General features: G+C 40.9%; 1 protein-coding gene across 1 annotated transcript in view; it reads left to right on the forward strand.

The window, feature by feature from the left end:
• The window catches only part of LOC135218267 (splicing factor 3B subunit 2-like), a 170621-nt gene that overhangs the window by 110455 nt on the left and 47328 nt on the right, over window positions 1-12838 (forward strand). Inside the window, 1 exon segment of the mRNA XM_064254442.1 lies at window positions 8856-9320. Within this exon segment, the coding sequence (XP_064110512.1) occupies window positions 8856-9320 (465 nt within the window).

Genomic DNA, 12838 nt, shown 5'->3' on the forward strand with positions numbered 1-12838 from the left:
GACATTGCAACCTTTCAATGCTGTTTACCGCAAGGTAACAATAATAGAGGATTCTGACGCGGCAGAGCACTATATTATATAATGCTCTCATGCTTACGAAAGCATAGCTTATTAGAGAACATGCTTAGTGAGAAGATGGATGAGTCTGATGGGAACCATTTTCTTTGGACAGAATTTTGTTTCCCTGAATGGACTATATTACGCTTGTAAAGTTTTTTCCTACCAAAATGGAAATAATGGTAATGTTTTTGCTTCACCCTCATAGTAGGGTAAAATGGTTTTGTCACATTGTGGTCACGCCCAGTTGACAAATCATCTAGAGCGCATCTATATGATCTGTCACATTGTGGTCACGCTCCCTGTGACAGTTCATTAGAGAGCACCAGCTACACAGGTCACGTCCTTGCTGGCATCTCTAGGAATGCATTACCCGAATTCGATGTCTGTAATGTAGGATCTAGTTGCATTGTGGTCACGTCCCAGTTCACAGATCCTCTAGAACTCAAAAGCAGACATACGAGAGGGTGCCGCATACCAAGACAGAGGTACAGAAGTTCTGGCACATACAGTGGACCCCCCATATTGCGTTCTCCAGATTCGCGGACTCACACATTCGCGGATTTCTCTGGGGAACGTTTCCCTGCATTATTCGCGGAAAATTCGCGCATTTGCGGTATTTTTCTATGATAAATATCCACAAATTCTTGTTTTTTTTTTTATGAATTTCATCATAAAATGCACTTTTTGTGATAAAACTATTAAAAAAACCAAGTATGAAAATTTTTAGTGGGTTTTTCTTGAGTTTTAACCAACAAAATAGGCTGTTTTTAGCATTTTCATAGGGGTTCCAAACATTCGCAGGTTCTAACTATTCACGGGGGGGTCTGGTACGCATCCCCCACGAATACGGGGGACCACTGTAGTCTATAGAATTGCAAGAAAAAATTATTGGACTTGATAATTTCTCGATATAGCGAGTGTTAACCGAAGGGTTCAGTAGCCTCTCTGACAGCAGGCTCGGTAACGTCACGGTTCGTTCCTGATTTCATTCCCCGTCTAACTGGAGGGGTGTTCGATCCCAAGGAGGGACGAAATGATTTTCTAAATCAATTTGACTAATTCCACAGCTCTCTTTTTTTGCCTCTGTTCGCGTTAACAAGAGAGAACCTGTTTGGAACACAGACACGGAACGTAACGATCCTTAGAGGTTCGCTGCACGATGTTGCACGTCCGTGAGAACCTTCTCGATCGACGATATAACTATTGACTTATGTCTAATCTTAGTTGGAAAGAGAGTTGTGGAAACATGCGAGATGTCTTCTTCATAGATGTCTTCGCAAGGTGGAAGACAAACAGGCTTCCTCTAGGCTGCTTCCTTATTCTCGAACCAAGAGAGGTAGCAATATACGCCATTTTTAGTTTAAAAGGGGAATAAACTTTAGTCTTTTTTCCCCTAGATATATAAATTCTTAACAGATATTAAGATAAATGGGCGTCAAAGGAAGAGAGGATGATACTTTATGCCTCATTTTGGCCTTAGAGAGGTTGGATTCACAGAGGTCACGTTCTTCTCACAGCATGGTTTGGAAGGTTTTCCCAAGAGAGTCTGGATATTCTATCAGCATCTATTATAAATGGACCTTAACAACCTCCCCACTCTGAGTCTGTCTGCGTGCAGACTGACCAGAAGTGGACATGAATGAGAGGATTTTTCAAGGTAAATGACAAGAGTCATGGCCAGGACAGAATTGCTGCAGATCGTGCTAGATGGAATGAGGAAACTGTCCTCTTCCGATACCTCTGTGAACCACATAGCGGTTTTTTCTTCCCTTTCAGAGGGAAGAATCACCTTTGTATATATCTGCTATCAAAGAACGCAGTAAAAGGCTATACTCTGTTTCTACAAGGGGAATTAGAGATAGCAGATAGCAAAGGATCAAGATCTTCGGGATCTTATACGATACCTCAATACGACAAGAGTAGGATATCATGTACTTCGAATGGGATCTTTTTGTGGCCACAGATTCCGTGTGCCGACAAGATGGAACTGCTCCTCGTCAAACTTCTTTGAGAAATTTTATGAGGGAATTCTTTGTTTCTCTTGGCCCTAAACGACCAAGAAGACAAGTGAATTTTTTGTGCATTGGAATCTCGCATCAGATTCAATGGAGACTCGGCAATGGGTTCTTGCCAGCATAGTATGTCTGGCAAAAGAACTAAAACCTTCTATTCCTGACTCAACGCTTTCAGATAGAAGTTTCGTTGTCTAGGCAGGGTACTTACGTTTTCATCTACAGAAGAAGAGATGGTTTAAACGTTTGCCTACAGAGTCTTTGGGGTGCGATGAGGGCTCGAAATGCTTCCCAGAAGGTATTCAGAGGGTTACAATAAGAGCTAAGAAATCAGGGTTCCGCCCAATTTCAGCTCGGAGTCTCCTTCGACTTCCAGACTCCTTCCCTTCCTTCGGGCAAGGATAGGGAAGATTCTGCAACAAGAAACCTCATCAACATGTAAGAAGAGATCTCACTGGATGTAGCTGACTACAATCACCTCCCCTTGCCAGAGGCCAAGAGCTCATAGGGGAAGAATTTCTTCCACCCTTCTCCAGTCTCCTGATAAACTATGTGGTTGTTCAAGACTTTCGGACAATGTAGCGCCAGCCAGGCGCCAAATGCCAAAACAGGCGAAAAACGCCAGAGGCAGACAGTTCCAAGGAACACTGTCATGGTCTGAGGCGGAGAAGAAGCGGGCCTCCAACCTGGCGTAAATGCGCCAGAGTCGAACAAATCGGACAGATAAAGAGTGTCCGATGTGGACATCGCCAGACAGCCTCAAGACTCTACCAAGCTCGAAGCTCCAGCAAGTGGAGAGGAGCCAGCCAGGCGCCAGGCGCCAAAAAGAGCCTGCCAGGCGCGGGGCGCCAGCCTCGCCTGCCATGCTCCAGGCTTCATCCAGAAGAGATCCATTTCAAAGAAAGCCCTGGTCTTCTTTGAAACAAGTGTGATCTCTAAAGCACTTCATGAGTGACTTGATGATTCCTTCAAACAGCTGAGAATTAAAAGCGCTTGAAGTGCGAGCTTTTGTGAATTCTTGTTCTTTCCATAACAATATGTCATAAAGGACATATTAGCTGTCACATACGGGAGATGCAACTCTGTGTTGACTTCCCATTACACGAAGGATGTCAAGATAACCTACAAGAGATCCTTCTCTCTTGGTTGATACGTGTCTGCGGATACGTTGCTGGGATAGGGAGCCGACACTGATCCTTAACTAGTGAGTTAATTGTATTTAGCTTAGTAAATTTTCTTTGGGTTGTTTGAAAGGAGTTTGGGGATAACTCTTTTCAAATTAAGCACTAACCCTCGTGTTAGGATCAGGTGATCGGGATCGGTGTTGTGCTCCTTAATTATGCCACTAGGCATAGGTGTATTGTCATATAAGTGGATAAGACCCCATTGACAAAGCCCATTAGGTTCTGTCGAGTAAGTGGATAAGACCCCATTGACAGACCTACAAGAACTCTTAGCCGTAGGTCACATCCTCGCTGAGGCTCTTGAGACGAAGCAGACTCCTAAGCAATAGCTAGGAAGTCAACCCTCCGTCTAAACAGATAGGAACCAAGGTTTTATTTATTTATTACCTACAACGTATGTTGTTTACTTGTTTACTCAGTAAATAGCTGTCTCTTACACACCACCAATAGGTGCCAATCAGCTAAGTATATATCTGACAGGTAAGTTGAATGTATAAAAATGTTGTTGTCATGATACAATAAAGTTTTATACATACTTACCTGGCAGATATATACGATAAATGGCCCACCCAGCCTCCCCGCAGGACACAGGTGGAAGAGAAAATCTGGTTCTAGAACGGTAATGGTTCCTATTCCTGCCACCCAGCGGCAGGGCGGTAGATCACCTGACCTACCTGTAGCGTGTGCTGCGAAATTCGAATTTCTGTTGGGGATGACGAAAAAATTTATGATTTTTTTCGGAAGTTACCGCGCGGACGTAAAGATTTTTTTTTTTGCATAAATTCACCATAAATCAAAATATTGTGCGAGAAACTTCCAATTTGTTGCAAAATAAAGGTAAATGATTGAATATTACTAGAATGTAAGAGTTTTAGCTTACAATTGCGTTTTTTTGACCATTTCGGTCGAGTCAAAGTTGACCAAAGGTTGAAATTTTGGCACATCGTTATTTATATGGAAATATTTCAAAACTGATAAAAGCTACAACCATGGGTTGTTTTTGTTGTATTCTACAGGAAATTTTTTTTTTTTTTCATAAATTCACCATAAATCAAAATATTGTGCTAGAGACTTCCAATTTGTTGCAAAATTAAGGTAAATGATTGAATATTACTAGAATATAAGAGTTTTAGCTTACAATAGTGTTTTTTGACCATTTCGGTAGAGTCAAAGTTGACCGAAGGTTGAAATTTTGGCACTTATCGTTATTTATATGAAAATATTTCAAAACTGATAAAAGCTACAACCATGAGTTGTTTGTTGTTGTATTCTACATGAAATTGCACACATTTTCATATATAATGCTCGATGTAACGGCTAATATAAAATGGTGCAAAAATTATGTCAAAGTGACGAAATAATTTCTGAGATGTGTCGCTGATGCTTTTTAGTGCGAGAAGAAAGAAATTCTTGCTTGCGCGCCTGGGTAACGATTGTAAACAAAACAACGCCTTGATCCGTGAGCTCCCAGCATCCCCCAAGACCTGTGATTCAAAGGTTTTTGCCTAGTAGGCCTATAACTATTTTTCTGTGAAATTTAAAAAAAAAAATTTTTCATCGACGTACCATACGTCCAATCGACATCCGACAGACAATTTTCGTCGATGTTTAATACATCCAATCAGAGTTAAAGGGTTAAAAGAAATAATTCAAATAAATGGTACACAAACATATTGTTATTCAAATGCATATACCACCAACCGAGTGTTATGTAAAATTAACAAGAATTCTTATGTAAAATAATTTCACAAAAAATATTGAGGAAATAATAAACGTACTATATACCCTTGTTGAGAGAGTAATACTTGTTAGAAAGAGAGACTGCACAAAATTTCACACTTGTAAGAGAGAGAGAACAAAATTCAGCTTCACAACAACCTACGGGTTGTTGTTGCACATGAATTAAACACTTTTTTCGTGGTCGGTTAATATTCGTCTTTGTCATATAGTTGAACTTTTGGTGAGATTCTTACCTTGTAACTGTAGTACACTTATTGGCTTGATGTTATGTCTGTGTCGTGCACTTGTTATGCCTTCCTCTTCGTAAACACACTTTGTTATGCTGTTTCTTCGCTTTGAGGGAAAACTGCTCTAGTTGTTTTGAACAATAAAGTTTATAATTTCACTTATTTGGTTGACGTTTTGTAGCAGGATTTAATCTATCACTATAATTCTTGGCCATTGTTATTAATTTTAAGTTCTATTTGTTGATTGGTATCACCGTTGTAACTGTCGAAATGTGTGTATATATTTAACTATATTTCACTGCACGTTACGTCTCTTGGATTCCACATATCACTGGCACCAATAAATGTTATGCGTTTAGAGTTTTGTGTGTTCTCTTACCTGCTTCTACTATTTCTGTCCTCGTCTGCGATCTGGGTCTATGTTTTATGTCTTTATTATTCATCTTATTGGAATTGGTAGTTCTGAATTAATAGTATCAAGTCTCTCATGAGTGTATGAGACAAACGGCAGTTTTTTTTTTTTTTTACTTTTCTAAAGAAATATAAGTATACAGTTATACAAGTTACAACTTAAAAGATTCAAATCTAGGTAATCTGGTTAGGACCAATATAATGTTCTGGAAAGGTATTGCTTCTTTACTGTATGATGGCGGGTGGTCCTCTCTGCTCTGGTTCTGCCGCTCTGCAATCAGCTACCCCACGGTTGTCTTGGCCCAACCTCCTAAGGTGGTGTATGTTCCAGACCTCCGCACAAACTCAGTCAGGATTAGCCCTTTAACGCCGATTGGACGTATTAAACGTCGATATAAATTGTCTGTTGGGTGCTGATTGGAAGTATGGTACGTTGATGTAAAAAAGTTTTTTTAAAAATTCGCGGAAAAATACTTATAGGCCTACCAGGCAAAAACTTTTGAATCACGCTCCTTGGGGGATCCTGGAAGCTCACAGATTAAGGCATTGCTTTGTTTACAATCGTTACCCAGGCGCGCAAGCTCAAATTTCTTTCTTCTCACACTAAAAAACATCAGCGATACATCTCAGAAATCATTTCGTCACTTTGACATAATTTTTGCACCATTTTATATTAGCCATTACATGGAGTATTATTATATATGAAAATGTGTGCAATTTCATGTAGAATACAACTAAAAACAACTTGTGGTTGTAGCTTTTATCAGTTTTGAAATATTTTTATATAGATAACGATAAGTGCCAAAATTTCAACCTTCAGTCAACTTTGACTCTACCGAAATGGTCGAAAAGCGCAATTGTAAGCTAAAACTCTTATATTCTAGTAATATTCAATTATTTACCTTCATTTTGCAACAAATTGGAAGTCTCTAGCACAATATTTCAATTTATGGTGAATTTATGAAAAAAAACTTTTTCCTTACGTTCACGCGGTAACTCTTCCGAAAAAATCATAAATTTGTTCATCCGATTGTCGTAATGTTTGCACCATTTTAAATTAGCCGTTACATAAAGTTTTATATATGGAAATGTGGGCAATTTCATGTAGAATACAATTAAAAACAATCCATGGTTGTAGCTTTTTTCAGGTTTGAAATATTTTCATATAAATAACGATAAGTGCCAAAATATCAACCTTCGGTCAACTTTGACTCTACCGAAATGGTCAAAAAACACAATTGTAAGCTAAAAACTCTTACATTCTAGTAATATTTAATAATTTACCTTTATTTTGCAAAAAATTGGAAGTCTCTAGCACAATATTTTGATTTATGGTGAATTTATGAAAAAAAAACATTTTCCTTACGTGCGCGCGGTAACTCTTCCGAAAAAAATCTAATTTTTTTGTCCGATTGTCGTAATGTTTGCACCATTTTAAATTAGCCGTTACATAAAGTTTTATATATGAAAATGTATGCAATTTCATGTAGAATACAACAAAAAACAAACCATGGTTGTAGCTTTTATCAGTTTTGAAATATTTTCATATAAATAACGATAAATAGAAAAAATTTGTCCTTCGGTCAACTTTAACTAGACCGAAATGGTCGAAAACTGCAATTGTAAGCTACAACACTTACAGTCTAGTAATATTCAGTCAATTACCTTCATTTTGCAACAAACAGGAAGTTTCTAGCACAATGTTTCAATTTATGGTGAATTTATGAAATAAACTTTTTCCTTACGTCCGCGCCGTAACTCTTCCGAAAAAATCATAAATTTTTTCATCCAATTGTCGTAATGTTTGCACCATTTTAAATTAGCCGTTACATAAAGTTTTATATATGAAAATGTGCGCAATTTCATGTAGAATACAACTAAAATCAACCCATGGTTGTAGCTTTTATCGGTTTTGAAATATATTCATATAAATGATAAATAGAAAAAATTCGTCCTTCGGTCAATTTTAACTCGACCAAAATGGTCAAAAACTGCAATTGTAAGCTTCAACGCTTACAGTCTAGTAATATTCAATCAATTACCTTCATTTTGCAACAAACGGGAAGTCTCTAGCACAATATTTCGATTTCTGGTGAATTTTTGAAAACGGCTTTTTTTTACGTCCACTTGTTACGAGTTCATGCATCATTTTGTGATAATATTTTCTCTATGTTGCCTTGATCGTTTTACAATGTGTTATATACCAAAGTGATCGCAATTTAGTGTACAATACAACAACAACAAAAATTATCGCATTAGCTTTAACCGTTTTGCTCACAGCGCGATTTGTATACAATTATATAAGAAAAATTTTTTCACGCTGTTATATATCCCAATAGTATTTATATATGATAATGATATTTTTTTCATTTCTGATGGTTGCATACCAAACTTCAGGTAATGACAAAAAAGGAGCCAAAAATTAACTCTTATCTTGAAAACTAAGTGTGATGTGATTTTTTGAGAAAAAAAAAAAAAATCCGCTTCAGCGCTCACTCGTGAACGCCGCCAGGATACGGGAGACGATTTTTAAAATACCGCTTCGGCGTTTAAGGGTTAGTGAAGCTGACTCTCTCTTATCTTACCCCATCCCCTTATTGGTGGGGTTAACATGTTAATTCCTCCTGCTGAAGGTGGAGGTTGTTAAGTTAACATGTTAATACCTCCTCTTGGAGATGGAGCAGCCTTATCAATGGAAGCTGAGTGAGTCAGGTGTGAGGTCATAGGTCAGCGAGTTTAAGGCAGTCTTAAGATTTCTATTGTGACAGTGTTTTGGCTTTCGCCGCTTTCCCGTTTCCCCAATGTCCTGTGACTAAACGTTTGTTTTGTGTACGCCTCACATACACCAAGATTCAATTCTCTCTCTCTCTCTCTCTCTCTCTTGTTATTTTCATTGTACTCTTGATTATTCTCTCTTATATTTTTACGCTACCCTCTCTAATATTATTTGTCATAGCTATCATTACATCAGTTCCACCTTTAGAATCTTGTACTACATGTTCTTTATTTTCTGGATCTCTTTATTTTACTATCCAGTCACTCCAACTCTCACTTTTCACTGTCTTAGCACTGAACAGCTGAAACACTCTGAGCACTTGGCTTTACCACCTTTATTTCTTAAAATCAAATGAATCTATGGGAAGTATATGATGTTATAGTTTATTAGTTTATTCAATAGAGCTGAGAAATTAGTTGGTTTCATGTAATTTTATTTTTTTCAGTTAACGCCAGCTGCTCCTGTTGCCCCAGTTGTGTCTGCACCTCCAACACGAATTGCTGGGCCTTCACCAAGTGTAGGAACAGTGCCAGTTTTAGGACCCCCTGGAATAAAAGCATCTGTTGTTGTTCCTCCTCCACCTGCCTCCTTTCCTCCAAGACCTCAGGGTCCTATTCCTTTAAGTGCTCCACCAACAGGCTTTACAGGAACTGGCCCTAGTCCTGCTGGTCCACCAGTACCTCCAGTCCCTCCTGGTCCACCTGTTCCACCTGGGCCAACAGGGCCTGTACCAGTGACCAACACTGGTATGTTAGGTCCTTCCCCAGGACCAACTGCAAAGCCACCTGCACCTCAGCAGCCAGCTCCACCAAGGCCACCCATGATACAAGCTCCAACCCCTCGGCCTCCAGCTCCTATTACAGCACAGCGTCCACCTGTGTCAATGCCAAGTACACCACCTAGGTCATCGGTAAGTTTTGAAATATGATTATTGTCCTTTTATGATTCCGTGTTCTTTAAGTAATTTTTTTTATATAATAACAAGTATTATAGTATTATTCATACTATACAATTGGAAAGGCATGGTTAACCGGATACTTAATAAATATCATTCACGGTTATTTCATGACAAACCCATAATGTTCTAACACACTAGTCAGTCCTAACTTATCCCCTTTTAAAGCCACAGTATCCCCAAATTCAGCCAAAAGTTTGCTTACTGCTTCTGTATGTTCCTTGTAGTGTGCATTAGCTAAATGTTCCCTAAATTTTCTTCCTTGATTGTATTTCTGCCTCTAAAACTCAGTTTTCACCACTACAGTAGCCACTGAACCACTTAATTTTTCCAATCTGTGAGGTCTACCACATATGTGTTCTGGTATTTCCTAACTATATCATTACAGTTCAATAATTCCACCCATGTAAACACCAGTGTTTGATACTCTGTTCACCGATACGGTCTAATAACCCCTCTTAGTTTCTCGCTACCGTCAGTTATGCATACCACTTTGGGCTTTTTCACTTCACTCAGTCTGACTTTCACCATAGTCATTGTACCTGGATTTAAAATAACATCCTCTGATAAAAACACTTTATATTTGTGGTTAGTACTTTCCTGTTCCACATCCCCATGAATATCATCCTTATTTATACTAGTGTCCCTTGTTCCATCCACCATAACCCCACCATGTTATTTCCCATATTACCACTGTTAATACCGGCAAAATTGTCGCCAGTACCCTTATTATAAGCACCATTATCACTGATATCCCTATCATAACCGTCATTGTCATTGCCATTATCCAAAATAACCTCGTCAACACCACCATGATCATCAATATTCCCGTTATAATCACCAACACCACCGCCAGTATTCCCCATATTGACCTCTGTATCCTCAGTTTCACTTATATCCGCATATGGAATAAAAAACACCCGGTATCCCAACCATCATGCTACTATCACCTGTATGGACCGATATCCTGTGTCTCCTACATGCAGGATGGCCCAGCAAATGTCTATTGCCCAACGCAACCCCTTTTATCACCAAAAATGCTTCTATCACCCAGAGTAAAAGGTATTTTTATAAAACCCAAGGTATTTAATCTATGGGTTTGCACATCACACACTGTCTCTGTTGAGGGTTTCAAAGGGTATTGGGACAACATTGACTGATACAAGTCATGGTTCAGCAAGCTCACAGAGGCCCGTGTGTCTTAAGAAAATTGGGATCTTCACATCCCCCACTATTCCATTTACTATCGGCCTGGGCTCTGGGGCGTCCCCCACGAGACCACAATGGCACATACAAATCATCTGTAACCTTTTTGTTGATTGGCCATCCAAAAATTTCGCCGATCTCTTTGCCCCCTTCAGTAACCTGCTTGGGAAGTTCTCATTTTATAACTCCCAAGTTTCTGAGGTGTGGGTCTTGCATCTCTTTGTTTCTGCGACGGACAAGACTGCCAAAAGTGATCTGCACTTTTGCATATTCCATAAAAAACTTTCATTGTGTGTCCTGGTTTATTACAATTGTAGCAACGCAACTGCTGTTGCCCTTGATCCATCAAACCTCTCGTATATTCCACTTGTTCATATGCGAACAAACCCTCGGTCTTCACAATATGATAATTTCTAGCGCCTAGCTGGATCCGGTTAAAAAGCAGATGAAAGCAAGGAATCTTGTGATATCTGGCAACGCATGCATAGATTGGGTGAAGAGTGGTCAAACGTCGATCATCTACGCCAGTCTTTTCTTAACTGCCTGGGCGAGAGTTGTGTTTTCCTCTCTTGGCCTTTTCCCGGTTCATTGCCCGTTTTGTTTCCTTTAGTGTGTTGTGTGTTTTTTTCCTGGTATTATGGCTTCTTCTGCTCCTTCTCGGCGTCAGCGTATGTGCCCCGGAGTTCCTGGGTTCCCCTGTTCTCGTTATTTGGCTTCGTCAGCGATAGACCCTCACATCACATGCAGTAGGTGTCGTTTGAATTTTTGTACGATTACGAATCCTTGTACGGAATGCCGGGCATGGCCTAAGGAGCAGTGGAGGAAGTTTTATGGTAAGAGGGAACATCGGAGAGTCTCCACCCTTCCTACTTGGAAGGGCTTTGCTCCTATTCCCGATGTTTCGTCTTCCGCAGTAGTCGACCCTCATAGTAGCGTTGTCCCTGCATCTCCTTCCTTTTTTTCCATTGATTCGTTGATGGAAGTATCGGGAGGTCGCCAGGGTATTTTTTGTAATGTAGCCCCCTCTTCCTCGGGAGTTTTTTTGGTTCCCGAGAAGGGTGAGGTTTTTTCATCATTCTCTCTTCCAGAGTCGGAGGCATCCAAAATGGCGGTGATTTGGAAGACGCTTGGGCTAGGGGGTACCCCATCCTTGGGGGTTTTTGCTAGTGCATTTTGTGGAGGCCATCCCCCTCCTCCCAGCCTCGTCTCTGCGGGTAGGAGCAGTCAGCCATCTTGTATTGCTCCGTCGGTGTCTGCCGCCGCTTTGTATCTGAGTGACGGTGCGGTGTCAGCCCCGTTGATGATGTCACGGGGTCCATCTTTGTGTATTCCTCCACCAGTGGCGTCTCTTCCCTCCTCGCACAGAGGGGAAGCCGTGATGTCACCACCGCTTGTGACGTCACTCTCATCGATGACGTATCTCCCAGTCGCCGCCTCCAATCTGCCTCTGCCGCCCAGTTCGCAACTTCTCCCTTCCTTGTCTGCGGAGCCTTCTCCGGCACATCAGTCCGAGGTCATATGCCAGGCAGTGCTTCAGAGGCTGGACTCTGTATTGGATGTGAAGTTGGCTGCCTTATCGGTTGGGAGGACTGGTAGGAAACGCGTTGCTTCGTCCCCGCATTCCGAGAAGAGTGCGCATAAGAAGTTAGTGCTGTCTTCCTCTCCCTCTTCCCCCTCTACGCTTCGTCGGCATATTAAGCGTTGGAAGGCGAAGGACTTTACCCTTCCTTCGTCCTGAGGAACAACGCAGATGTGTTCCCAAGAGTGCTGTGGTTTTGGGCAGTGTTAGTGGTTTGTGTTCTGCAAGGTTGCTTTGCCGCCGAATCTCAAACGTGCAACCCCCCCCCCCCCTTCCATCCTTGCACATCGTGAGCGTGTTGCAACCTCCCCTGCCCATGCACGTGATGTTAGTGCTCCTTCTTCTCCAAGGCCTATTCATCGCCGTAAAGATCTGAAGGCGCCTGTCAAGAGGTCGAAGGTAGTGAGCACGGAGTTGGTGCACCCAGAGTATTTGCCTGCCTCTCTTAACTGGTGCTTCCAAGACTTCGATTATAAGGGATTCTCCATCAATCTTTAGTGCTTGAGTTTCCTCCCATCTCACGTACGTACGGCCGCCACGCCTGTGACTGTTCATGGGGGTCCGTCTCGGAGGCTGATGCTTGGACCCAGCCCTGATAGGTTAGTAGGGGTTTCAGACTGTTCGGCTGCTAACCCTCCTGTGAATTTTGGTTAAAAAGGCGCGTTAGAAGAGCCTGCACATCCTTTTC

Source organism: Macrobrachium nipponense, chromosome 9, assembly GCF_015104395.2.
Source record: "Macrobrachium nipponense isolate FS-2020 chromosome 9, ASM1510439v2, whole genome shotgun sequence".
Classification (NCBI taxonomy): Eukaryota; Metazoa; Arthropoda; class Malacostraca; order Decapoda; family Palaemonidae; genus Macrobrachium; species Macrobrachium nipponense.